The 27,742-nt window shown below is 35.9% G+C and overlaps 1 protein-coding gene across 2 annotated transcripts in view; it reads left to right on the plus strand.

Annotated features, from left to right (window-relative positions):
- SOX5 (SRY-box transcription factor 5) overlaps positions 1–25,607 on the plus strand; it is a 399,062-nt gene extending 373,455 nt beyond the window's left edge. For both annotated transcript variants that reach the window (XM_073788966.1, XM_019936434.3), the window contains exons 12-15: positions 10,360–10,468; positions 13,075–13,248; positions 18,755–18,971; positions 20,585–25,607. In XM_073788966.1, the coding sequence (XP_073645067.1) occupies positions 10,360–10,468; positions 13,075–13,248; positions 18,755–18,971; positions 20,585–20,888 (804 nt within the window). In that variant the 3' untranslated portion in view covers positions 20,889–25,607. The remainder of the gene's footprint in view (positions 1–10,359; positions 10,469–13,074; positions 13,249–18,754; positions 18,972–20,584) is intronic.
- The last annotated feature ends 2,135 nt before the right edge of the window (positions 25,608–27,742 follow it).

Raw genomic sequence — 27,742 nt, forward strand, 5'->3', positions numbered from 1 at the left:
GTTGAATATTTGCCTTTTTATTATTGGAGTCTCTCTACTCTAAATATGTATGTAAAATGGATAGAGAACTGCTTTCTAGACAGCGGATTATTAGAAAATCTAGACTAGTTTTTTACGTGCAAGTTGGCATTTGATCCTCAGGTTTTCTTTTCTTTTGTTTTTCATTCATAAAACCTTCTTAATACTGAGTGTCTTAGCTAGGGAACACTTCTTATGGGACAGGAGGGGAGAGGAAAACCCCTTAGTGAATATTATCAGCACCGAGCAGCCCGTTTTCAAAGACCATGACAAAAAGGCAAATAGGTATTATGTCATCACCCATCCATCACTCTATATGTCAGCCTTTCAATAATTCCAATCGACATTCTCGACAGGCTGGTGCAAGTTAAAGGGGCTGTTTGTTTCTAGAAATTGAGTATAGGCTGTCTATAGCCTTTTGTTCCAGATGGTTTTCTTCTGTGTCTTTTCATTTCTTTCTTTTTCTTTCTTTTCTTTTTGGGGGTATTTAATTGAAATACATGCCGAGTTTGCAGACTGCAAAGATCAGAGCTGTTTTCGTCCAGCAGTGGTAACTATGCATTAAACATTTTGATTTGTTTGAGCTTGAAGTTTAGTCCTTTTTTGCCATTTGCTTCATGGAGTTTGTGTATATTTACAGCCTCTGCATTTAATGGCCACATGCCTTATTTTCACAGATGGCCAGTGGAAGACTTTTTCTTTCTCTTAGTATAGCCTGCTTTCAGTTTTGCTACATTTGTCACAGTGCCACTACTTGCAGCTAGCAAGTGCCCACGCTTGGTGGGGAGCAATTATGGTGTGAGTTTTTAAGGAGCTTTTTAAAGGGTTTTTTTTTTTTCCAGTAAACTTTTTATGGTTTAATTTTCAAGCCTAGAAAAGCTGTGCATGTTTTCAAACAGAGAGTCTTGTGTTCTTTACATCATTCTGGTAGAGGGGTTAGTGCAGGATGGTCCAATAAAATGAGACACACAGGGCATGCCAAATTGGGTTTCAGATAGACACCCACAGGCCTCTCTGATGATTGAAATTGTCTGTTCATTTAAAGATATGAGGATAGGCTCACAATAGTATTCCTGAAAAAAAACGAGTTTGAAAACACCGTATGGAGAATGATCTAGATATTTTTAAAGTACATTTCCATGGTACATAGATAAAAGACTAGAAGAAGAATAAACAATCATTTTGCCAAGGTGATGGGGTTGGAAATTTACATGTCCCCACATTCCTGATTTTTTCAAATTTTCTGTAAGTAAAATAAGAATCACTTTTGTTGTTGGACCAGAAGTGTTATTTTTGAAAACCTGGTCTACTAAGAATGATCTTTCCTTCCCTTCTCCCTTGCTCCCTTCTTCATCCCCAGGATCAAATAGCTGTCTTCAAGACACTTAAACATTAAGGCACTGAAATAATCAAAGAGCCATTTGTTTTTCAATTATCCTCATACTTAGTAGATGTATTGTATTCTCTATCGTCATTTATTGCAAGTGACTTTAACAATATGGATTTAAAATTATGAGGAAAATATTCTGAATTTAACATTTATTTCAAAGGGCCTCATTGAGTCTTTCCACTTGTACCTTTTCTGTTTTACAAATGAGAAACACTTGTTTATGAGTATAGGAGTAAAAATAGGAGTAATAATAGCTATTGATATCTAGTTTGTATCTTACCTTTTTCAACTGCTTTCACATCAAATTTCAGTTCTGTACAGTATTATAAGCAGAAACGTATTCATATCTTTGTTTTAAAAATAAAAACCTTGAGGTATGACATTATTATAGGAATTCGAGTGGTAGATCAGTTTTTGAACCTAGGTCCTCTTGTTCAAATTTCAGTCTTTGTTTTAAAAATAAAAACCTTGAGATATGACATTATTATAGGAATTCGAGTGGTAGATCAGTTTTTAAACCCAGGTCCTCTTGTTCAAATTTCAGTCTCTTTTCTAATGGGCCATGCTGAAGATGTTCAAGAAAGTAACTCAGTGCCTGTTTGATTAGATTGTACCCCAGCGTTGGCCATGTGTATCATTTAGTACATTTTTGAGGATTTATCACACACACACACAAATCCTTTAATCAATCAGCATCTCCATCATTTGTGTATCTTTTTTCCAACTCTTTGTTTTTCCTGTTTCTGCTCCCTTTCTAGGTCTTCCTTTCTTCACCACGCACCAGCCCCCTTCATTAGAGAATGAGCCGGGAAACAGAAAGAATATGTTCCATCTTATTTATTTTGCTTCTCATAGCAGCTCTCCTAAAACATGTGAAGTTTTAGCTGTTCACTAAAATGAGATTTTAAGTATCTATTCTACTCTAAATTTTTTCCCCTAAAACTACCATGGATGATTGCAAAGCGAACTATAACCCCACTGTGCCTCTTCTATTCGTCAGACCCAGCATTTCGGAACCAAACCATTTCTCTTTAAAACAGTGCAAGTATATTTGTTTAACTGAGGTAACTACTGGCTACTGAGGCTGCATTTATAAGAATACGTACAGTTTTACAGCTTTTATTCTATGAAAAGGAAAAAGTAAAGAGCAAAGGTCTATACGTTTCTGTAGCTCACTAACTGAGTGACCCATTGTTTATAGAACAGTTATCATCAGACAACATTCCAGTTGTGTGTTTACATCTGTGCAGCCCTCCCACCTACCGGACACCCTGTGTAGGTTGTGAATTCTATTATTTTACTTAGTTGGCCTCCTATTTTTCTCACATTAAGCCTTCTGATTTGACTTGGTGTGCACAGTATCTGTATCTGCCCTGGTTTGAAATAAAGTCATGTTTTTAGACTTTGGCTGAATGCTGAACACATACACAGACACTTGAAAACTCAGGTCTTAGCTTTTTCCTCTCCTGCCTTCCCTCTTCCACATGTACAGACCATAAGCACCCCTGGGACAAGTAAGCAAGGACCAATATTTTACCATGATATTATTCATGTGTACCCTCTTTGTGAATGATTTCTTTCCTACGGATTCCTTTGAGTGGCTCTTCGGTTCATTACCCCACACACTCAATGACTTCTTCCTCTCCATGGCAGTCATGTTGAATTTGGACATATGACTGCGTGTTTCACAATGCACTTAGAATCTGTAAATCTGAGTATTATTGGACAGTCCCTTCACAAAATGTATTTCAATAATCATATTTTTTGGGTTTTGTTTCATAATTTGAAATATCTTCCTTGAATTTAAGAAAATGATGATAGAATTCTCAATTATAAATGGAGTACCTTTACATTTTGAAACATAATTAACAGCTTCTGAGGAAACTATCATCATGGATAGAGAAACATGTACAGCTGTATACATTTGTCAAAATATTTTTGTTTTGTTTGAGCAACTCCAGTCAAGTGGAACATAGAATTGAAAGAAAATGTAAAGGGCCTTTAATTCAACATATCATCTGATGTTGAATTGCCAGGCAGGTAGTCATATGACCAATACTTGAAAACCTCTAGGGAAGTGAAATTTTTTGCATCCTAAGACAGCCCACTCAATGGAGAGACAACTCTTTTATATAACTCTTCCTTCAGTGGTTCGTTATCTTTCACTTGATAACTTACAACCATTGGTCAGTATTCTGTCTCTTTACTACATATGACCAAATCCTCTCTTTTTCACAAATAAGAGGTCTTGATTCTTTTTAAACATGGAGATTCTTAAGATATTTAAAGACAGAGATTGTCGATCTCCTCTTCAACTCTCTCTTGCAAGGTCCTGTGCAATTTCTCCATGAAGACAACAAGGATATTGATAGGAACATAACCCAAAGCTAAGTTAAGTCCAAAACACTATGGCCATGGTCTGCATTCCAGTTTTTGCAGAAAAAGAAACTAGACCATTACAACATAGTTTTTCTTAATGAATCCATACTAGCTTCTTGTTGTATCACATCCTGTACTAAGTGCTCTTAACTAATCCTATAACAATCAGTTCTGTCTTTTCTGGAACATACATTAAGTGCTCAAGTCATTGTTCCACAAATTCTCTCTTTATTCATGAAAACTCAGAATTAGTTATTTATGTACAATTCCTAATATTTCTCCCACTTTAAAATCAGTTCTTTAAAAATCATAAATAGGGATTCATCAATTTTATCCACAAGTCATTTTACTATCTTAGAAATGTATTCATCCAGATTAAGACTTGAATTCATAGAAGCTGTGTGTTTCCTTCAAAGCAATTCTATCTTCAGCTTTGTAATACTTCTTAAGAAAACTTGATCTGCCAATACAGTTCACTTTGACCAGATTGCCTGATGAAACTAAGTTTCTATGAAATTTAGCAAGAATTATACTTCAAGAAACATTTCATGAAGCTGGCTACCAAAGTTCACAAAAGGAAATTAGATTGTGGAAACAAAATTATGGGTTCTAATTTATTATTTTCTCCACTAGGGGTATCTCTGAATTTAGAAGGGGAAAAAAATCAGGATTAGGTAAGGATTTTTTTATAGTTGACTAAACCACAAGACACTTATGGACTTTTCCAACCCCTTAGCTCATATATCCATATGATTATCTGATGGAGAAAATGAATGGAAAAATATTCCTGAAGGATACTAGATTTCAGAGTACCAAAGTGTCTGAGAAACTCACATTTGACCAGAATAAAATTAGTAAAAGATTTCTTCAGATTGCATTTTTGTTGGCGTTGGAGAGAAATGTATGTGTGTATGTGTGTGTGTATTTGTACATAATTTATTGTAAATCTTTTACAACAAAGCTTTCTTTCCCATTTGTGCAGTTAGATTATGTGGGTGGATGCTTATTTTTTAGAAAATGGCAATCTCAGTAAGCAAGGGTGAAACCAAGAGATTGAAGGGGATCTCAGACACACGCATTGTTTTTTATGTTCTACTTAAGCTGATGAAAAAATTCTCCAACCGATAAATCGTTATGACATTATAAATAATCTTTCATCTTCTTTGGTGGTCTGTGAGGGTCACATAATTGGAGGGTTAAAAACCTTTTTTGTTTCTTTTTTCTTCCTGTGTCATTAGTATAGAAGGAGATCATAAAAAAGGTCAGCCAGAAGGGGTTTAACTGTTACTGAGTCAACATTTGACAGTCACACTCTATTCTGTCATTTCATGCATGTGCTTTTTATGAGTTTTATAGCTTTGTGAGCTTTATTTCAGGGATGTCCATTATCATAGCCGATCCACAGCCCATCTCTTTCTTTGTGTATGTGTGTCTGATGGTGAGCAAAGCTTGTCACTTATATAAATCCCAATTTCAAGGAGTAATAGAGGAACCATGTACTCATGCAGTTTAGGCTTAGGTAACTAAGGAAATATCTACTTCCTCTAGAGCACAGTTTGTGTGGTTTTTTTGTTTTGACTCTATGAAATATCGACAAACAATGTGCCTTTTGAGCCTTTACAAACAGTGAATTTTTAGTTGTTTTCTATATAGTTGAAGTAATGGAATAAGAGAAGTTTTCAACTTAAATATGTACTAGACTTATATTATAGGGCTATAAACCATCAGGCCTGAGAATCAAATGGAAAATAAAAAAGATTAAATACATTGTCAGGAATGATGCGCAAGAGGAAAGAAAAAATCCCAACAACTTTTAGAGTTGTTACAAACATTCTCCTTTTTAATGCATATTTGTCCACTACTCTGGCTGTAGACAATAAAGGATCATAACCACAGCAGGATACTTAATACTCATATTGAAATAACTATTCCTGTAATTCTTATATTTTAGGAAGAATCTTTATCTTTTTCATTTCCCCTATTTACTTTTTCCCTAATATTAAAAGCATATCCTTTTCATTTTTTAAACTAATGAGAATCTGTCGTATATTACAGCACCATTTTACAAATTAGGATTCTGAAACTCAGGGAGGTTAATTGATTTGTCTAAAGTAGTATAGCTAATATATATGGCAGCGTTTGGTTAAAATGTCATGTTCCTGATCCCAAAGCCATTATTTTCTATATGGGTTATTTTCTCTATTTTCAGATATGTTCTTTTCCCACTGATCTCTATAGCCTTTTGCCATTCAGAACGTTGTTTGCTTAGAAAGCACTGATCTTTACTGACCACTTCTAATCAGCTAATTACCCACATCTCTTTAGATATTTCTTGGCTCCCCTTGTTGATTCCCACCATAGTCTGGTGTCATGTGCAAACAATACACGTGCTGTTTTCCATTAGTCAAGTCATTGGATGAGCCACAGAGCCCAAAACCAGCTGCCAAATTCCCTAAGTGAATATTAACACATTAATAATCGTTATATGAATGTTGAGTTTTAGAGTTATTCATTTGACCCCAAGAAACTATATTGTCTAAAACTTTCCTTTCTTCTGTAGATCAGATACAATTTACTTGAATGTTTCTTCAAGTCAACATAGGATCAGAAAGTTTTTCAAGTTAAGACAAACTTTACCTTAAGTTTCTTCTTGATCTTAGTAAACCTACAGAGTTGTACAAGGTTTGATTAGCCAGATAGGACTCATCTTTCCAAAGGAATTCTAGTTGTTATCCAATAGCTAGTTTTTATCCAGTAGAAAGCATACAGGTCGTCTTGTTTGGTCCTTATTTGTAAATCCTCAGGACTGTTTCAGTTTGACTACTTTGTAGTAATTAATCTGTTTGCACCCTGTACTCTGATGTTCCTCAGAGCAGTTCAGAATTTTGGCCAATATTTCTTTAAGTGTGTTTTTTGTTTGTTTGTTTGTTTTATTTCTAATAGGAAAAAGGTAGAAGAGAGAAAGATGAATGAATCTTATAAGTTTCAGGGCAGTGTTTGGATAGTATTGAGAAGGCAGAAAAGTATAAGTGCTATACTGGATTTATGTTCAAGAACACTGGTCTTAGACTGGGGGCATGTGGTAGTCTTTTTCTGTAAAAATTCTTGACTAATGTGCTCTTTATCAGAACCAGTTGGAACTAAGGGTATAAGTTTGGTAAAAATTATCACCTCTGCTCATCAACATATTTTTCTATTTCCATAAACTCAGTTTCTTTGGTGTTTCTTATTTCCAGCATCTTCCCATTTACCACCTCCCTACCTGACATTTACTGCCATCATTTTGTTTCAGCGGTCTCTATTTAGAAAGGATTAATTGAATTATAAGAACTTTGAGAATCACCTTTTTTCAGTAATATTCACACATTTGAAAAGAGGCTTTGGAAAGGGAACTATTTAACCCAGTGTACAGAATCAGAAACGGTTGAGTTTTAGACATGACAGTGCATAGTTGGACTCTTTGCGAAGGGGACGGCCAGGAACGGATGGGATTAGAAGTAGTAGGATGAAAGGAATCTTCCCAGTGTACCAGCATTTGTGCTTTGTAACATTTGGCTGACTTTCCTCCTATATTCCTGAATAGATTGAATTTAAACTTTTGAAGGCTATTCTTAAATCCAACTCATTCTTTTAGTAGTTCAGTATATTATCTAGAATCCTATTCACACACAGATTTATATCTACCTATATACATAAGAACTAAATATGAACTTTTACAATAGGATCAGTATTCATATGGAATTGTATAGCTAGTTATTTACTATATAACCACTGTATTATATATATATATATACCATATATTTACCATATAACCATTTACCATATAACCTTACCTCAGTTCCTCTGTCTTCTGAATTTATTGTCAGCAAGAGTTTCTAAATTGTGGCAGTATTACCATTTTGATTTACATGCTACTGTAAGATGCTTTTTTTTGTTTGTTTTTTTTTTTTTTTTTTTTTTTGCGGTACGCGGGCCTCTCACTGTTGTGGCCTCTCCTGTTGCGGAGCACAGGCTCCAGACATGCAGGCTCAGCGGCCATGGGTCACGGGCCTAGCTGCTCCACGGCATGTGGGAAGAACATGTGGGACCTTCCCGGACCGGGGCACGAACCTGTGTCCCCTGCATCGGCAGGCGGACTCTCAACCACTGCGCCACCAGGGAAGCCCTGTAAGGTGTTTTAATTAAAGGCACAACACACCTTCTTCAGGTCCTCCAATCACTTCTCATTTACCCTGTTCACATGACTGAGAATTAGCTTAAATGACTATACAAAAGGTCACAAAAGAAGTGCAGCTGACTGTGTTTACTTCCACTGTCTCCTACTGACATCCTCTTAAGAAGTATCATAAATTCCACTTTTGGGTAGCTAATTGAATCATTTTATTATACTCTGTGCTTTAGAGGTAGATGATTAGAGGTTACTTATTGTAAAAACTACTTGTGACTTTCCAGCTCATCCTTTGCTAATTTTAGCTACGTGGTAAGATGGTGCAAGGTCCATACAGCTGAATGCAGAATCTTCAGAGTCACTTAACATTTCATTTTTTCTACTCCGACTGCCTTCATTTTGCTGTTTCTTCTTGAAAGACTTTACTTCAAAATAGAAAATATGTAGCATTATTGCCCCATACACTTTTAAATAAAAACCTGAGAGGTGATCCACGCCCAGTACTTTCCCCAAAGATAGTACAATAAAGTATTCATTGACCCGGGGACTTTCAGATTATGTTGATGGAATGTGTTTTTTTTTTTTTTTAATGTAACTGTCTTCTATTTTAACAGCTACATTTACTCTAAAGACAGTCTGTTAAGCTGGTGTCCTTGGTGCTCCTGGGCTCAGCTGAATATATACAGCAGACTCTCTCAGCAAAAGAAATGTAGAACATGTAAAGCAGATGAAAATACCAGTTTCATACACAAAACAAAATTGGGTGAGGTTCTACATTTTTAAATATATAATTTATTTCAACTTTAGTACTATATAATCTTATAGAACTAAAGTTGGTATAAACTATTTTGTTTTCAGTTTCTCTACTGTATTTTATACTGATTGACAATTTAAAATATTTTTTCTATTAAATCGTATATCAGACTTTGATGAAGAGAGACATGGATTCCAAGGCCTCTAAATTAAGAGAATTTTTCATCTAGTGTGTATAGTTGAAATACTGTCAGAGATTTTATAGAGGTAAAGTATATACTGTATGAAGAATTTCAGTACCCTGCTGGCTCTTGTTGGGAACGTTAGTTGGGTCCTTTACCTGTAATACAATTATCTTAAATAGTTGATTATTTTCTGTGAACCTTTTTTTTTTTTTTTTTTTTTTTGCCTGTACGCGGGCCTCTCACCGCTGTGGCCTCTCCCGCTGCGGGGCACAGGCTCCAGACGCGCAGGCTCAGCGGCCATGGCTCACGGGCCCAGCCGCTCCGCGGCATGTGAGATCTTCCCAGACCAGGACAGGAACCCGTGTCCCCTGCATCGGCAGGCGGACTCTCAACCACTGCGCCACCAGGGAAGCCCTCTGTGAACTTTTTATTGTGTCAGTAGCTGTTCCGCAGCTACTGATTCATTTGTGTAACTCGTGACTGTGTTCCTCAGAAGATGAGGTGCATGATTACCAAGAAACATGAGCAAATTTTATGAAATCCAATAGGTGCTTTTCTTAAAGCTGCTTTGGAACCGCATCATCCTCAGAGCAATGATGGAAAGTTCTAGAGAGAGTTGTAAACCTTTTATTGTATGCTTTTCTGTTCTTAAAATCACCTAACTACTTAATTTGGAAATAGCTTAAAATCTCACGTGGTGTAGATTAAGCATTATATTTTTCTTGAAAATAATTTACTTTGTAATGCCATGTTCTCCATGAATTCAGATCATGCACTGCATGCTTTCAAATGACTTGATGTCTTTGCAGATCTAATTTTGGTATATTTGTATCTCAGATAATTCTCCAACTCAATATTTTGGCTTAGCAATCCAAATCACATCGTGGTCCAAGTAGCAGGCACTCACATTGAATGTACAGAGACTTGACAAGCAATTAACAATGAATATTGAAACGTCTTCATTACCCTTGCATGAGGAATGCAGATGGCATTTAGGGAGATGGCAACCCGAGGGCACTACTGTGAATTATGTTTCAATCATTTGGTCACCTGACTATTGGAAGACTTTCTCTGGGCCTCATGCCACTTCTATACTTTTCCTGTCTGGCTAAAAATAAAGCAGGCATTCCAAATGTTGTAAAACAGGTTGCTTCCATGAAATTTCTATGCACATTTTGTGATTTGGGAAGGTTGTCTCCAAGGATCCCAGCATCCATCCTTTAGGCTCAGCAAACCCAAATGCCAAGACTGTATAGGGGATTCTGCGAATCAGAGTCCCTTCAAACATCCTGCTGATCATTGGCTTCAGTTACCTCAGTTATAACGTGCTGAATGTGCAAAGGTGAATAAATCAGCATCTCCTCCCTTCCAGGAGCTAATGTGTTATATATAGCCCAAGGAAAAAAATGTCTTTGAATAATTATAATTTCCAGATTGAGATCTCATTATAAATTTCTTTTTTAAAGGAAAAAACAACACTGGAGAGTCTGACTCAGCAACTGGCAGTTAAACAGAATGAAGAAGGAAAATTTAGCCATGCCATGATGGATTTCAATATGAGTGGAGATTCTGATGGTTTGTGAAATTTTTCGTATATATTCCAGTAGTGTGCAGAAGTGTCTGTTTAATACCAATTAAAACTACTAAAAAATATACAAGACAGCCACCTCATACCTGATCATTACAGTAAGAGTTCACATGTACTGAGTGGTTCCCACCTGCCCAATGCTCTGCTGAGTGCTATGCATAAATCATCTCTTTACTCCCCAGTACAACCTGTGACATAAGAACTCTTACAGATATAGAGATTAGCCCTTAGGAATTTTGAGTCATATTTTCCAAGACTACAGGGCTGTAAGCACCAAAGGCAGGTCTTGGATTCAAGATGGCATGATTCTAAAGCAAATGCTCTCAATCATCATCGTCCCTGTCTCTCACTTCCCTATTTCTTACACCTGAAACAAACTTTTCAAAAATGTTTTTCTATAAGCACATTTTGAGGTTTTCATTTGTCAAACCCTGACCAGAATACATGGCTCAGAGGACATTTTCAGGATAGTTTCTTGCATCTGGGACCCTTTCCCTCTTATACTATCTACCATACAGTCAGGTGCCCTGCCTACCCTCTGTAACCCAACTAGAGCTCCAGCGGTACAGTCTCATGCTTCCCTCACATGCCTTGAGACTTCTGTTGTCTGCGTCATCTTTGAACGTTCTAAACATCCACAGGGACAGCCAAATAAATTGATGCTCTAATTCTAATAGCACAGCAAAGAGGGAAAAAGAAGAAAGTGCTTTTCCTCTTACACTGAGCCCCGACTGGGACCCTCTCTCCAGTGTCAGGTGACATACATGCATTTCAAGAGCATGGTCCTCAACTTTGTTACCATGGCAGAAGCTCCCTGCATACAGAAAAAGACTGAACCAGCGCAAACCAGTGAGCAGCCAAGGGGCTAGCCAAACTTGAGCATTTAACCAGATAATTCTGTCGAGACCAAATTTTATTGAATTGGATATCCAAGAAAAGTCTGTGTTTTTCTAGCCTATTGTATCCAGATGTTTCCTTCTCTTTTCTGCTTCGCTTTGCTAAGATAAACCTGGTCTAAGTACATACAGAGAGCTTGTTTAGCTTTGATGAAATCACATAATGTTCATTTTATTGCTTATGTTGCTGTAAGGTGTAAGAACAAGAAAAAGCAGCTGTGCAAATGATCATTTGCCAGCTACAAACCCATTTTAGGAAGATGTCACCATATATTAGCACTCATTTTTGTCAATAAAAAGACAATTACTGGTAATAACACATTTCATAAATTTTAAGTTGTATCAGCGTGATAAAATATACCCATGGTAATCAGCATTAAAACATCAAAATTGTTGTTGCTGTTATTTGTTATATTCAGTCATGCTCATATGCAAAATATTTTCCAATCTTCATCAGACCAAAGGGCATACGACGAAAGAGAAATAATAAGAAATTCCAAATAAGCTGTGTTTTTTGTTTGCTGCTACAGAGGTCTTCAAGTCTGGGTAATTTTGTTTGATTCCTGTTCCTTCAAATTAAGAAAGGAAAAGGAGGATGAAGGAAGAAAAGAAGAGCAGTGCTCTAGAAAAATCCCGAAATATTTGAAATTTTTACATGCTAACAGAATATATCTCTTTCATCTTTTGTAATGACAATCCTGGAGAACATAGTGCCAGAGTTATATGTTTTGCTTCTTATTTTCTTTGCCTAAATTCAAGTATCTCTGGAAGCAGTTTAATCTGCTGAAGCCACTCTACAAAGTCAGATAAAGCCTAGAGGAGTGCCTGAAGCTCCCCAAGGTTCCAGTGTGACACTTGGTCATGTTTTATCATCCTGAGTCTTGCTGTTTGGAATGTAATTATCAATGGATCTCTTTGGATAACTTAGATGTTAGTGGGAAAATTCAGGGAAATGAACATTTTTTTTTTCACCTTAAATATGTGACTGTAGACTTCGTAAGAAACCATAGAATGTAACCATTTGTTTGTTCTTTTCCTACCATTTTCAAGTATGTTTTGGGAACCAGACTATCATTGCTGCATCAGCATATTTCATGCATGTATTAGCACATAATTTCAAAGAAAAGCCAAACACATTATAGGAGATATTATCTATATTGTATTTTAACCTTAAACATTTGTTTAGCAGTGTTTTTATATAGCCTCAGAGAGAGAAAAAGTATGCTATGTTCTGTCAGTCTTCAGGTAGCAGAGACACATCCTTACCTGTAGTCATCCATTCTGCTGAACAGTTTGGTGTTTCACAATTTTGTAAGCTTTTTGACCTATCTAATATTTCTACAGTACCGACATGCCTGTTGACCTAACCCAACTATTCTCTTTCCAATTTGTATCAAAGATCACATATTCAAGTTTCTTGTGTGCTCTTGAAAGTAAATGGTGAAACAGTTCATAGTCCATTGAAAGAAAGGAAAAATATATTAGAAATGGACTTAAAAATACAAATAACAACATTTGACACCTCAAGGCTTATCACAGAACCTTCATAAACAAGCATCTGGCTCAAGAACTAGAAGTACCATTATTTGATGTGCTTTTGATCTTCAGATATTTTAATAGGCTGAAAAACAATAATGCAAGGAAGGGAATTGCCATAAGTTTTAACACTAACGTGAAGCAATGTTCCCTGTTTTTAGGAAGTGCTGGAGTCTCAGAATCAAGAATTTATAGAGAATCCAGGGGGCGTGGTAGCAATGAACCCCACATAAAGCGTCCAATGAATGCCTTCATGGTGTGGGCTAAAGATGAACGAAGGAAAATCCTTCAGGCCTTTCCTGACATGCACAATTCCAACATCAGCAAGATACTGGGTAAGAAAAGTATTAAGGGTTAAGTGATGTATGAACTACAGGTACAGTTTTGTTTTCTGCATTTGTTGAAAGAGACTGGGTTTGGAAGCCAGGCAGCTCATGTTTTCTACTTATCTAAAAATTAGGTACATCTTACTGAGCCTTTTCTTCTGACCATGAAGCATTCCACATTTATCAAGAAATTGTGCCCAGATTCTGATTTAGATGTGTGTTCCTACACTAGTTGTTGTAATATTTCCTCTTCTTCAAAAATTTAAAGTATTTGTATTAAGACTAGGAAAAAAAGCTCTTTTCACACAAGCCACTCAGTATTGGTATTGACCTTATTTTTTCTTTTCCTTTGTAAACACTATAGAATTCGTCATGTCATGGGGGTGAGGGTGGAGGTGGAGATGATGTCTGTTCTAATACTATAATTGAAAATCAGTTTAGATTTTCAGGACACAAGAAGACGTTTGGGTGTACATTTTTTAATTTTTACTTTTAGTATCCTTACGCGTATTTTCAGTATCATATAAAAAGGGACTTTCCCTGCTATTGCAGCTTTCAGCTTAACAGATGACAAAAGTACATATTTACCCAACATACATAGACACTGAAGCACACAGCAAAGATGGTTGAAAGGAAAGAGTACTGATTATAAAGAGACCTATTATACACCAGTTTAAGTCCCAGAAAGAAGGAAGGGAAGAGGCCATTTCTTTGGTGCTGTTCTCTTGACATCATTACCATCATCAATGTCATCCTCACCATCATCTTTACCTTCAAGAGCATGGTGTCCAGGTTCTTGACAACCTAAGCAAGTTTTTATTTTCTCTGACTTCTAAGAGCTAAATAAAAAAATTAGAAGAAGAACACTTAACTCTATCAGCACATTTTGTCTTTGACAAATAAGCAACAAAATTTGTTGAAGTTATTAAAGCTTTGTTAAAATCCATAGTGCACTTGGAATTACACGTAGCTAATGTAGTTTGCCTTTTGATTCTTTACATTAAGGAACCAATCATCTGAAAGTGGTTACTAAACATGTACATGCGTTTTTATGATCCCATATTTTCAACAACGGTAATAGGGTGCCTCCCAGTCCACAGTGTACATTTGTAATGAAACAAAAACAAACAAAAACCATTAACTACTTAAACTTGTGTCTCAATTTTCATCTAAGTGATTTTGAGCTCTTTAGATGAAGGTTACCTCAAAAGATATGAGCATGTGAAGCTTTGTATGTACATAGAAAACATGAATATTTATGCATAAATATGTATGAATATTTATGTATAAATATATATCCAAATATAATAAAAAACTGAAACTGATCAAAAGAAAATGCATATTTTTTGCATCTCTACCATCTCTGATCTATTTTTCTTTTTTTGAAAACATTCTACCTTCCATATGAATTTTTCGTTTAAAAAAATACCATATCTGTTTCATTTGGAAAAACTCGAGAAAAGAATAAAATACTTGATGTAAGCTTATTTCATATTTTAATATATCAGTTATTATCAAATTAGAAATCCCCAAATGTCAAAAAAACACTAAAAACTAAGATTGTTTAACGTGTCTTTATATCATTCATTTATGTGTCTGAATACTAAAAAAATAATAATCACTGATTAAAACCTTACTCTAAGTATGAGAGAAATACCAGTGAAATATTTTAGGAAATAGAGCAAAAGCCTTCATGGGAAAGAGATGACTGGCTAAAAGAATTCCTTTCTGGTTTGAAGGAGAGAATATTAGAATGACTATATGATTATATCATAATAGGCTGCATGAAAGAGAATGCTGCCTAGCTTAAGATTTTTCAATGAAATTATATTAATTAAAGATATAGCAGGAAAAAAAAAACCCCACCGAGGTGTCTTGGGCCTCAATATTTAGTCATAGCGTCAAATAAATAAGTGATCTTCAAATACCCACAAGATCATTCTAAATGGCTCATTTCATATAAAAGTACAAAGAAAGCTTGATGTTTTCCCTTTTACTAATTGTTTTGGATAACAGCCTCTGACAGCATGCCACTAATTCATTCTGCTTAAAACAGGCGCTTGAGCTGGGTTGACATTTTACGTAGTCTCCGGAGATCCTAGTTGACATTTTAAAGGGCTTCTAAGCATTTTATAATACCCTAAAATCTGGTTTTAATAAGCCATTCTGCTGAAATTGTTAACATAAGGAATCACCTTTTACCGTTTGGCGCTAGATCAGGGGACGGGGGACATCTTTTTCTGATTAGGTATACAGTAGTTAGAGTAAAATGTGCAAACTCATTACAGACCCCGTGGAGATGACACTGTTGCCCAGCTCAAACTCTTCATTTTTAGTGTGTTGCCAGGCTTAGAAAGGAAAAGAGTACTTTCAAGACTGAGATTTTTTTTCTCATTTTGAACATCAAATATTTTAGATTGAATCTTCTTTTTTGTCATCAGGAGGAATATCTGAATGTACTTAATTCTCTTTTCATCGTTGAAGGCTCATCTTTTGAAAACAGCAGGGAACTTTTACTCCCTGTACATGGTCCAGGGTGAGCAGCCAGCCACACCCAAATCAAGGAGATGTTTTCATCTCTTTTGAAGGTATCTAAAATTCTGCCCTCCCATCCTCATCTAGTGAGTTTCAGGGGGTTACACTGCAGCTACAAACAGTGGTTGGTGTACCTGCAAAGCCATTGAAACCAAAACCAAACTGTCATTTGGTTATCCGCATTCGAAAGCTATTATTAAAAAATGGTAGCTGCCTTTGCCACCAAACTGAACCACTGTTCTGCTCGGTCGTATAATGGAGTAGTTAGCTTAAGCATTAACTGGGTCAAATTGGCCCTTAATTCTTAATTTTGAAAAGACATGTAACAGTGATATGGCCATATTTTTCAATATAGCTTAGAATTCAGTGATACTTCCAGAGAAATTATATTATCAAGTTTCAAAATATTTTGATTCCAGTTCATACCACAGTTAGAGGCCAACTTATTTGAGAATTTACACATCTTTTACTATCCTTTTTTTCTCTGCATTTTAGCCAGAACAACTTTAGGTTCCTCTACTCCCCCTTCCCACTACAAAGCCTTGACCATTCTATTCTTCCTCCATAGGCTGCTCTTGTTTTTTCAATCCCTCTAGGAGTCATTTTTGCAGCGATGCCTTCCTGACCTACAGAAGATTGATCTCACCTCCTTATCATATGTTCTCATAGCTTCCTGTACTTTCCACAATTAAAATTATACATTTTGCAATTACGTATTTAATGTATTTCTTCTCGGCTGGAATATAAGCTCCAAGAAGATAGGAACCGTAACAACTCACTGCTGCATATCTAGTGATGAATACAGCATCATGCACATAGTAGGAAATCTAAACATAGCTCTTACATTCCAAGGCATGTTACTATGAGGCATAAACATTCCCTTTCCTTAGTGAAAAAATATTCTTTTTTGAGCTGATAGAACATTTAGACTTAGGGAAGAAGCTTTGGCAATTCCTATTCTGAGAATGCTAGTTTCTTTGTTTTATTTGGTGGTAAACATAGTGAATTTCAAGTCAACCATCCTTGATCCACTGTTTGATTTCTTTAATTATTCAGTAAGTTATTCTGATAAGTTCACTTTTCCACTTCCTATTCTGAGGGTCAAAATTCTGGTATACATACATATAAGAAACTCCACAAGAAGAATTGATCTAGTTCAATAGTATTATAGGTTTACTTGTGTTTATATTTACCCTGAGAATGACATAATGATTTTCAAGTTCCTCTAGAAAATAATGTTGAATAATAAAGAGTTTGAGATTGTACCTACAAATGATACGGCCTGACCAGCTAACTAAATGTTGGACACTGTATTTAAATACAAGTTAGAGAAAGGAGTAGAAAAATTGTTATTATTTGAACTGTAACCTGAGTTTCTGTTGTAAATATAATGAAATCATATTGGCTGTCTAGATTGGAAAAAATCTGTTTATAAATCTTTGTAACACCTACGTGGATATACCCACCCAAGCAACATCTGTTCCAATAGGAAAGAATTCTAAGGGAGGAGATGTTGTCCCTTTCTCTGCATTCGTTTAATAAATATAACAGCCCATATTGAGGAATTCTGTACATTTGTAGGAAAGTACTATTCATTAGTGAGCTATTTGCATTTGAGATGTGGAGTTATGGTTAAGTAATGAATTCATTCAAAAGGTTTACGATCTTGCTTAGGTAAAGGCAGCAGTGCCAGTACATATTTGCTAGGCATCTCCTAATTCCAGTTATTTTGGTCTTTGTGCATTTGGGTAGAGTTGAGCTGAGTACTTGCAGATAAACATCTGCAAATAGATTTTTCTCACATTCTTAATAAAAAATAAACATTACTGCTACTACTACTTCTGTTACTACTGCACATAGCCATACTGATAGAATCAAAGCTTTAAATCACATCTATATTGAGAATAAGCATAAACTGTTTTTAATTAAGCTTCCAATAGTTGTTTTTTTGCAATCCTACTTGAATCCAAACCAAAATTAAAAGCGAAAAGAAAGGGAAAACCAATTTGGGCTAACATTACTAATGCATACTCTATCACAGGAAGTGACATTTTTATATATTATTGAAAGTGATTTATTAAGAGAAAAATGTTACTGAACACATACTTATTATTGTGAGTTTTGATTTCTGCTAGATCCTATATAGTAGATGGGTATAGGTATGTAAGGATACATGTTGTACCACAATTTCAATTTCAATTCTGACTAAGTCTGAGTCAGTGATCCACAAGTTAATAGTTGTGTGACCTTGGGTAAGTTACTTCATCTATTTGAACTTCAATTTTTTAATCTTTAGAAATAGGTATAAATGTTGTCTGCTTACGAGGTTATGGTGAAAGGTAAAAATGAAACAACTTATGTAAAGGTTTTAGTACGGTATCTAGCTCACAGTAGTTACCCAGTGCATGTTCATTAATGTATTTTTTAGAATTAGAATTTTAATGAAGTAAATTTTTAACTGATCACATAAACATATTTAAACATTTGGGGGAGGATGAGAATTACACGTACCATACGTTAGAAACCTTTGTAGTAAGTAATGTACCCTGCATAACAATACTCAGTAACTAGATAATTACCCTCAGATTCAAAATATGTAATGCATTTTTGAATAACTTTTCAGTTCACAGTTGAATTACATCATGGTCTAATGTAGAAATGAAAGATATTTCCATTAAATCATCTATGAGCTTTTAAGTACATAAGGTACAAGTTTGGCTAAATTGTTCATTCAAGCCAGAAGAAAAATACTGCTTAGTGTTTGTATCTCTGGGTGCACAGTCTTTGAGGACACTGCCACCAACACCTCTGTTCTTGTGGCATCTCACCTCTTGAGTCAGAGCTCACTAATCATAACCTTTTTATGTATTTCTGGGATTTGGCCAACATTTTTACTTTAGACTTTCGTGTTCTCAGTTATACCTTTTTAGGATCCTCAGCCGCTGTGCAAATGGGAATTGTGACGTTTTTTTCCTCATAGGATCTCGCTGGAAAGCTATGACAAACCTAGAGAAACAGCCATATTATGAGGAGCAAGCCCGTCTCAGCAAGCAGCACCTGGAGAAGTACCCTGACTACAAATACAAGCCCAGGCCGAAGCGCACCTGCCTGGTGGATGGCAAAAAGCTGCGCATCGGGGAATACAAGGCAATCATGCGGAACAGGCGGCAGGAAATGCGGCAATACTTCAACGTTGGGTAAGGACCTTGTGGTCATCTTCCCATAGAGAACATTTCCTGTTACACTTAATGGGATGTGCTATGTATTTGTTTAGTTGCAAAGCAGCATTTTGAGCAAGCACCTGAGCACAGTGTATTTTCAGAGACTAAACTGTCCCCTTATAATCCTGAGAAAGAACACTTCATGGGAATTCATTCCAGGCTCCTAGAACAATGACTCTGATGCGGGAGCTATGTCAATAGCTGGTTTGAAAATAAAATATCTGAGAGTAAAGAATTTTGAAGTTTGCTATTAAAAACATAGAAGTCTTCCTGGTTCTTTTTCTTGCTGGTTTTCATTAATTCCAAGGCCTCACAGTGTAAATTCCACAGCAGCTAACGACTTAGCTGAGATAATACAACATAAAACTGATTCCAAAAGAAAGACTTGTTTCTGAATATAGCAGAGCCTCTGGGCTTTCAAGGCACACGTGTGGCCTTACAAGATCACATAAAGTAGGGATTCTCTTCAGGGTAGAACAAGTTGTGAATGGGAAAGTTTCCTTCTGAATTAAGGATGCTTCTCTCAGTATGTCTTACCCTGCTTCCTATAGCAAAGGCCTGCAACCACATTGTTTCTGCATAATTTTATCAAAAAGCACAGAAATAAAGTTGTTCATATATGGAACAGTAAATAAGATCCTGAGAGCTTCTTAGAATAATAAGTACTGTTCTGAAAATGGCCAGAGGATACTTTACAAAAAAACCACAAAACTTTTCTAATCTGCCCTATCCCCTCCACTCCCCTGAAAGCAGCTGCTTGCTTTGTCCAAAGGGTCTGTGATTTATATCCCAGTGCAGTACTCTTCTCCACACTGAGCACGAGACCCAGCGCTCCTTGGGGAAATCGTAAATAGACAAATGAATGAAAGAAGGCATAAATGAACATCATCTATTAATCCCTCCATACTCGGACCAGCTACAGAATATATCTGTGGAGCCCAGTGTAAAATGAAAATGCGGGGTCCCTGTTGAAAGGTTTTTTAAGAATTTCACGATTGTGACAACAGAACTTTAAACCAAGTGTAGGATCTGTCTAAGCCCCGGGTCCTGTACAGCTGCAGAGGTGGTCCACCCATGAGGCCAGCCCTACTTCCTACCTCCACTGAAAACTATTTCAGGGATGAGGTGGACCCTGTTCCGTTCTGGTGAGCTCTGGGCAGTAAAGTTTTATTTTGAGAGCTCTAAGAATTTAGGGTTTTTCCATTAAAATTGAATTATCTTTAGGTTTAATTCTTTTAAAAACTGTTTCGACATGTTGTAGTGAAGGAAAAATTAACTCGGGCTCAGGGACTTGAGTTCTTCTGCTTAATCTTTCTGTCCCTCAGTTTCTTTTCATAAAGTAGAAAAGTAGCAATCACTTTAAGAATCAAATGGGTAACACGTGCAAATGCCTTGTAATCTATAAAGCACTACATAGAAGTAAGGTATTGGGATCAAAGTAGGATACAGTTTCCAAAATGTCGGGCATCAGGGTGAAAATCATGACCTTCGAGTTGGACAACTTGAGCAAATTAATTATAGAGTAAGTAAGGCCTGCATCCAACTGTCCACTCACCCACGGTCTCTTTTTGGGAATTCCTCTCCAACAGGCAACAAGCACAGATCCCCATCGCCACTGCTGGTGTCGTGTACCCTGGAGCCATCGCCATGGCTGGAATGCCCTCCCCTCATCTGCCCTCAGAGCACTCAAGCGTGTCCAGCAGCCCGGAGCCTGGGATGCCTGTTATCCAGAGCACTTACGGCGTGAAAGGAGAGGAGCCACATATCAAAGAAGAGATCCAGGCTGAGGACATCAACGGAGAAATTTATGATGAGTACGAGGAGGAAGAGGATGATCCAGATGTAGATTATGGGAGTGACAGTGAAAACCATATTGCAGGACAAGCCAACTGATAAGGGTCAAAAGATTGTTGTGACCTTAGGACTTAAAGAAGCCCTAGCTGGTTCATCCTTACCAGTGGCCAAGCACATTAACTTTCTCATACACTGACTGTTACTTTAACTGTTAGTCTTAAATAGTTGGGACATCAGCTGACTAATAGACCTCAGCCTCAAAAGGCTTGGAAAGGAAATAAAAATACAACAAGCAAACAACAATATCAACAACAAGAGATTGAAATAAGCTATGGGTAAAATAATGCCAGTAATTCAGCTGCTACATCCAAGCACTGAAGTCTTACCCGTCAACTTTTTTTTTTAATAAACTTTATGGCTGTTTGTTCTACAATGTTCTAGAAATTCTCACTCAGGTACACAGTGCCAACAAGTGGCTTGTGAATGTGTTTTGTTGTTTTGTGCTACAGTTTTTAAAAAGAAATAAGTTTTGTTTTTTGGGGTTTCTGGGTTTTTTTCCTTTTCTTTCTTTCCTTTCGTTGTTTTTGTTTTTGTTTTTGTTTTTGTTTTCGGTAATGCACCTGACAGAAAAAAAAAAAAAGAAAGATGAATTTCTCTTTACTTCTCTCCACCTTCTCCATCTCTATACTTTAAAGATGGGAGTCTGTGCATGGGGGGGAAGAGGGAAAAAGAGCCTGTTTTTAACTTCCTTGCTATCCACCACAAAATAAGCAATCATTTTCTTTAGAGGACTTTCTTATCTGTTGCACACCACACTACATCTTTGAGCAAGTGCCAAATTTGTACTGAAGTATTGACCCAGTTGATTTTTTTCCCTTTCCTTTTTCCTGTTCCTTCTTAAATTAGGACAGTGTTATATCTTAGACAATCCCTTGAAAAACCTGAAATACCAGCAGCTGGTGAGATTTGACTTTTTTTTTTTAATGGAAACTGTAGGTGCTGTTCTCAGGTGAAAAGAGAGAGAGAGAGACATAAGAAATTTAGAGAAAAAAATATTTTCTGATCTTGGATTTTTGTGTGTATGTATGTGTGTGATTATGGTACTAATTGGAATAATGTTGGACCATTGTGAGTTAAACCCACATCTGGGGATGAAATCCCACATCCTTCTAAGTGACTGGTCTGGAAGCAGCCATGATCTTGACTTTGCACTTCAAATGACAACCAATATAGGGCTCAGAAATTATATTTTTAAACTTCTAATATGATTATTATTGGATGGATCAGGTGGCCCTGTGTAATAGAGGGGTGAGTGTATAACAGGGAAGCAAACTGTTCCCAGATGTTCCTTCTCCCTGGTCAGATGGTTCCACTAACATTTCCTACCTAATGATTTCTGTTTGTTTTTCCTGTTGATAACTTCAAGCAAAACAATCATTGTTTCCCTTGAATATATTTGCCCATATTCTAGAAATATAGAATTAGCTTATTTCTTCAACATTCCATCCTTTCCTGATCAGGAAATGGAACTGATGATTTTATAAGGTATTTTTCATCCCTCCATGAAATGAGGTGGAGGCCATTTGCATTTCAGAATTGTGGGCCATGTGCATTTCATGCCGTAAAAGGCAGGACTTGATTAAAAGTTGTCACAGCCCAACAAGAGGGAGCCTGGCTGAGCCCAGCAACCCTTGCCGCTGCTCTACTCTTGCTGTAAGATGAATCCACTGAAGTCCAATTTCTGATTCCAGCAGAGTGTGTGCATAGAGCAACAACCGATGGTGACGGGGCTGCTTAGACTTTGCCAGCCAAGTGCCAAGGCAGTCGTAGGGCTTGTCCAAATAAATGGGAAGTCATTTAAACTGAATTAGTGTTGTTTGTGCTGAACCATCAGACAGGAAATACTCCAACCAGTAGCTTGGATGTGCTATGGTTTTCACTCCAGTCATCATTTTCCTATCCCACCCTCCCCAAACCTGACCCTAAAGTTTGATTTTTACATATACATAAGAAAAAAATCCTTTTTATTTTTCTCTCTCTCAAAAGACTTGCTCTGGGGTTTTGCTTGGAGGAGCTAATCATATCCTGCATGTCAGAGACTTTGCTTTGTTTGTTTTTCTGTTTGTTTTTGATGACTGTATTTTCATTTGAACTGCCTCTTTTTGCTAGTGTTGTAATAATGATGATGATGATGATAAAATAATAATAATAATAGTAATAATAATAATAATGGTCAGCTGTTCCCAGATTAGTAAGTTATGCATAATTTATTTCTCCCTTTCTATTTTATTCTCCTCTGATTTGGAAGTACAGCCAATAAGTTGTTAGATATTTAAAACAAATTTCCATCTCCAATATGTATATATATATATGTATACATACATATATATATGCACACACACACACACACAAACACATTCACTCACACAGTTTCATTTATCCTTCCATAAGTTTTCTCCTTTTTAAAAGTTTGGCCCCAACAAATGTCACGTTCCGGTGTTTAATACCTACAAGTGAATTAATGGGAGGGTCGTATTCAATCTCAGTTAACTTAGGCTCTCATCACTCATTTTAGTTATTTAATTGCCACAGTCATCTACAGCCAATTTCTCTTTTGTTTTTGTTTGTTTTGTTTTTAAGCACTCTGGATAAAAAAATGGACACTTGTTTTTATATCGTTATTATGTACAATGTGAAAACAGATTTTTAAAAATTTGTTCTGTCTTTGTTAACAAATTCTTTCTGACTTATGTGGGTTCACCTCTCACGTTTGCTGGACACTTATTTTCCACCATGTTATAAAGATGCTTTGTTTTCATTTCATGACTTTGGGCTACAAGAATACTTTGTTTTAGCTCCAGGTAGATGCCACTGAGGGCATTCATGGCTGACACAAATTCTAACACACTTACCAGTGAATTGACAAAACACTTCTGTTTGGTCTTTTTGTTTGTTTTTTACTTGTTTTATTTGAAGGGGAAAATGAAATTGTTAATGGTGACCTTTAACGGCTGAAATTCAGAAGTTAATTTTATTTAGTTAGATTTATGTCAGAGAGACAAAACTGTGCATGGATTGAAACAAAAGCGAGTCCATAGCCTTGCATTATGTTCTCTTGTTCTGATGTCTGATTCACTGGGGGTCACAATTGTTTTGCCTTAATTTTCCCCAAAAGAAAACAAACAAAACATCATATTAATGTTTAAAGTGCTTTGAAGTCATTTGATAACAGGTGCTATGAATGGCAGCCTACTGGGTTAGCACATTGCCTTCTGGCATTTGATTGGTTTATCATTTTTGTAAAGGATCCTAAAACCTTGTATTCTTTTTCTGTGCCCCATGATGACCAAAAAAGATAAGGGAGAGGAAATGAGAGTAAGATCAAACTCAAATGAACATAAAGTCTCCCTTCTCTCCCCTTTCCTACCTACCTGTTCACATTTCACATTACTTGCTCTCTCTCTCTCTCTCTCTCTCTCTCTCTCTCTCTCTCACACACACACACACACACACACACACACACAAACACAAACCACAGGCACATACGCTAACCCTAGTACTGAGGGATAATCTTGCCAGAATTCTGTTTTTTATGGCTATTGTAATCAGTTCTTCTAAAAACAGTCATGTTTTAATATGAATCTAAGAGCATCACTGGAGAAAATAGGTTAAAGTTCATATATAAGTTACTAAGAATTTGTCTAGTCACAATTGTATAAAATAACAAAACTGTTCTTCAGTCCACTTATACCTAAATTAGTTAAGTCGATTTTTAACATTTATTTGGCATCTACAGTTTAAGAGTTAACCATGTATAAAATCCCTCCCAAAGAACATAATCATTATTGAAACCAAATCCTCTTATAAGGAACAAATATAAAAGAATTTGTTTGATGAAGTTATTTCATAGGTTTGATTTTGGAGTAGACTTTTTACCTTAATTCATTTAAAGAAAATTATCTTTAAATATTTTATGGTCCAATTTCAGATATTTTCTTAATCCAGAAGATGTTACTGTTCCCAGAAGAAACTTCTTATATCACATTTAAAACATCAAAAATCATTATGTTTTCATTCATTCTAATGGGTAAATTATTTGAATTGTAATAAACAACTGTATATTTACAAACAGGTTTATAAAATATTTGTCTATCAAGTTAATAGTAAAATAAAAATTATGGGGTCTGCAAGGAAAGATATGAAGCCCACTTAAAGTGGTTCAGAGATCTCTTTTGTCTTATAGGGCATAGGTTTTCTTTTAGACAGGCTTTTACAGTATTTAATTTTAAAGTTTCCTATAACTATCAATTTCCCAGGTTGAAGATGATGTTGGGTTTTCTACTGATTGATTCCTGTCCTCCCCAGTGTTTCTGTCACTGGTTCATTAAAACAGTATTTATACAGCTCCACTGGCTCTAAAGCTCTTAGTCCTAATGTTTTGGATTTTATGAGTAAAAATGGGAAAATGTAGAAAAGAGACAATCAAATGCCTGGAGCTTAAAACAAAGTATGTGCAACCTACCATCTCACTTGAAATTTAATAAAATAAATAATTATGTAAATATAACATAGAGTTATAGATTTATATTTTGTTCATAACACATAGTGTAATATAAGTTGTATATTTTCATGTTTTTGGTTTTATGTTATCATTCATGCCACAATAAAAATAAAACAGGAGTTTATGTACTCTTAAAAAAAAAGATGTGGGTTGCCACCAACCTGTTTGTTTTTGTTTTTGTTTTTTGTTTTTGCATTCTCTTTTTTCAGTATTACTGCCATGCAAGGCACCAATAAAAACAGCAAATGTGTTCTTTACCTATTATACTGTGTTTCTTTTCACAATTCTTGTTATGGCGGTTTAATCATTAGTCTTCTTATAAAAAGAGCAAAAGTATGAAAAATAATTTAATTTTGTTTCCGATATAGATAACCTCACTTCCTGAAGTTGACTTTGAACTGAGAACTAAGGGTTTAGATCTTAGAGGTGGACATTCAAGAAGGCCTCTTTATAATGCATCTCATGAGAGAGCTTCACTGTAATGTCAAAAGTTATCCTTCTTGTATGTAATTGAAGCTAATAACACTTAAAAATCCTGCAGCCTGAAGCACGCTTAATGTCATTTTTCCCAAGCTTGACACTATCACTGGGGCAGGGTTTCTACACTTCAGAATTGAATTTCAGTCTATTGTTGGTATAGAAATTCTAAATTTCAGATTATGAAAGTAAGAACTATAAATAATTTTTACTGGTATCTAATTTACAATAATGGATATTTCTAAATTATTTAACATTCTGACATTTACCCTCGGGATTCTACCTTCAGCTTTTTAAGCAAATGTTAAAACAAGAAGGCTCCTTTTCTTCCAGTGGCCATTTTTGCTTGTCTCTTCCACCATAATATGTATTTCTATCTTGATAGTTTTATGTGTAATCATTTCCCATAAAGGTTTTGGTTGGTTGGTTGGTTGGTTGTTTAATTGGGTGGTTTTTAAATAAGTATCAAGAAACTGGGTTACATAACATCTGGTTCAAATGAATATGAAGTAAGTATATAAAGAAGGTATGTTCTACTAACACTTTTCCCATTGTAACCCTTCACAGAAGTATCAGTAGTTTACAGTGTCTGGTCCGTGGGCTACCTGCTTTAGAATTAACTGTTAAAAATGTAGATTCTTAGGCCAGACTCCAGATGTAGTGAATCAGAATCTCTAGGGATAGGGATAAACCTGTTGCTATTAACCAGCTCCAAATAATTATTCTGCATGCCCTAGTGTTTCAAAACAACCAAGAGATGGGGCTATTTTCCACTTTTATCTACCTTTTGTGCATGTCACATTCTGCAGATCCTATTGCCTACCATACTTTAAACTTAGGCCTCTATAAAAACCTCTGTGAAGCTGAGGGTCAGTGATTCATCAAGAGCTTGAGGCTAGAAAGAGTCCTCAATCTGTCCCTTCATAGATTAGATTGTTTTTGAGGGCATTTGATCCACCAGAACATGTGCACATGTTATCCTTGTTTCTCTGCTTCTCCTTTTTTTCATCATGGCAAAGCAGTAGGCTTCAGAGACTCCAGACCAGTCGGACACCGAAAATACAACTGAAACACACAAAACTATACCCACTTAATATTTGCCAAAAAATTGAGGTGCTTTTGAAAGGAAAATGTCCATTGTAGAAGTGGAGAAATGATCATTCCATGTAGTGTTTTTAGTAGACCACCTACAGCTACAGTGGTCACAGTCTCATCCTGTTTCTTCAGGAAGCAGCATCGTAGGAGTATGTTAAGTATATGTAGATGGGGAAATCTTGTCTGCTTACGAAAGCTTTGCTCACCCAAGGTGCAAAATCCCACCTTTGTTCTCCTTCCTACCAAACAAAGTTCTTTGTTTGGTCCTGTTACACTGTATTTTAGAAACATTCTTTTCTTGGCCTTTATGTTTTTTAGTTTCTTACGGAATATTTAGGACTAGCATGCAATAGTAGATTGTTTTCTTACTGACAATGCCTTGAACAACCAGAAAAATTCTGGCAATAGTGAAAAGAAATCCATTCTTTTTTTTTTTTTTTTAATCTCAATTCTGACAGTTTTAGAAATTGGTGTTTGAGGAAGTTCACATATGTGTTTTTTAAAAAATCAAGATACTGAAAGAAAAATCAAGATACTAAAAAAAAAAAAAAAAATCAAGATACTGTCATTCTTACCAAATTTTAAAGTTCAGAAGTTATCCCTACTTATAACTTGACATCATCATGGAAACCTCAATTATAACTATGGGGGTGAAGGTAAGCATGAATTAGTTCAATATCTAAGTTAAAGAATATTTATGAAAAATATCCAATCTATTTTTCTTGAGTTTCTAAAGCAACCTAGTAACTAGCTGAGACGAACTGTTTTATAAGTAAGCATTGTAATTAGTATGTAAAGCATATGCAATAGTATTGCTAAA

This window comes from Tursiops truncatus, chromosome 11 (genome assembly GCF_011762595.2).
Source record: "Tursiops truncatus isolate mTurTru1 chromosome 11, mTurTru1.mat.Y, whole genome shotgun sequence".
NCBI classification, from domain to species: domain Eukaryota; kingdom Metazoa; phylum Chordata; class Mammalia; order Artiodactyla; family Delphinidae; genus Tursiops; species Tursiops truncatus.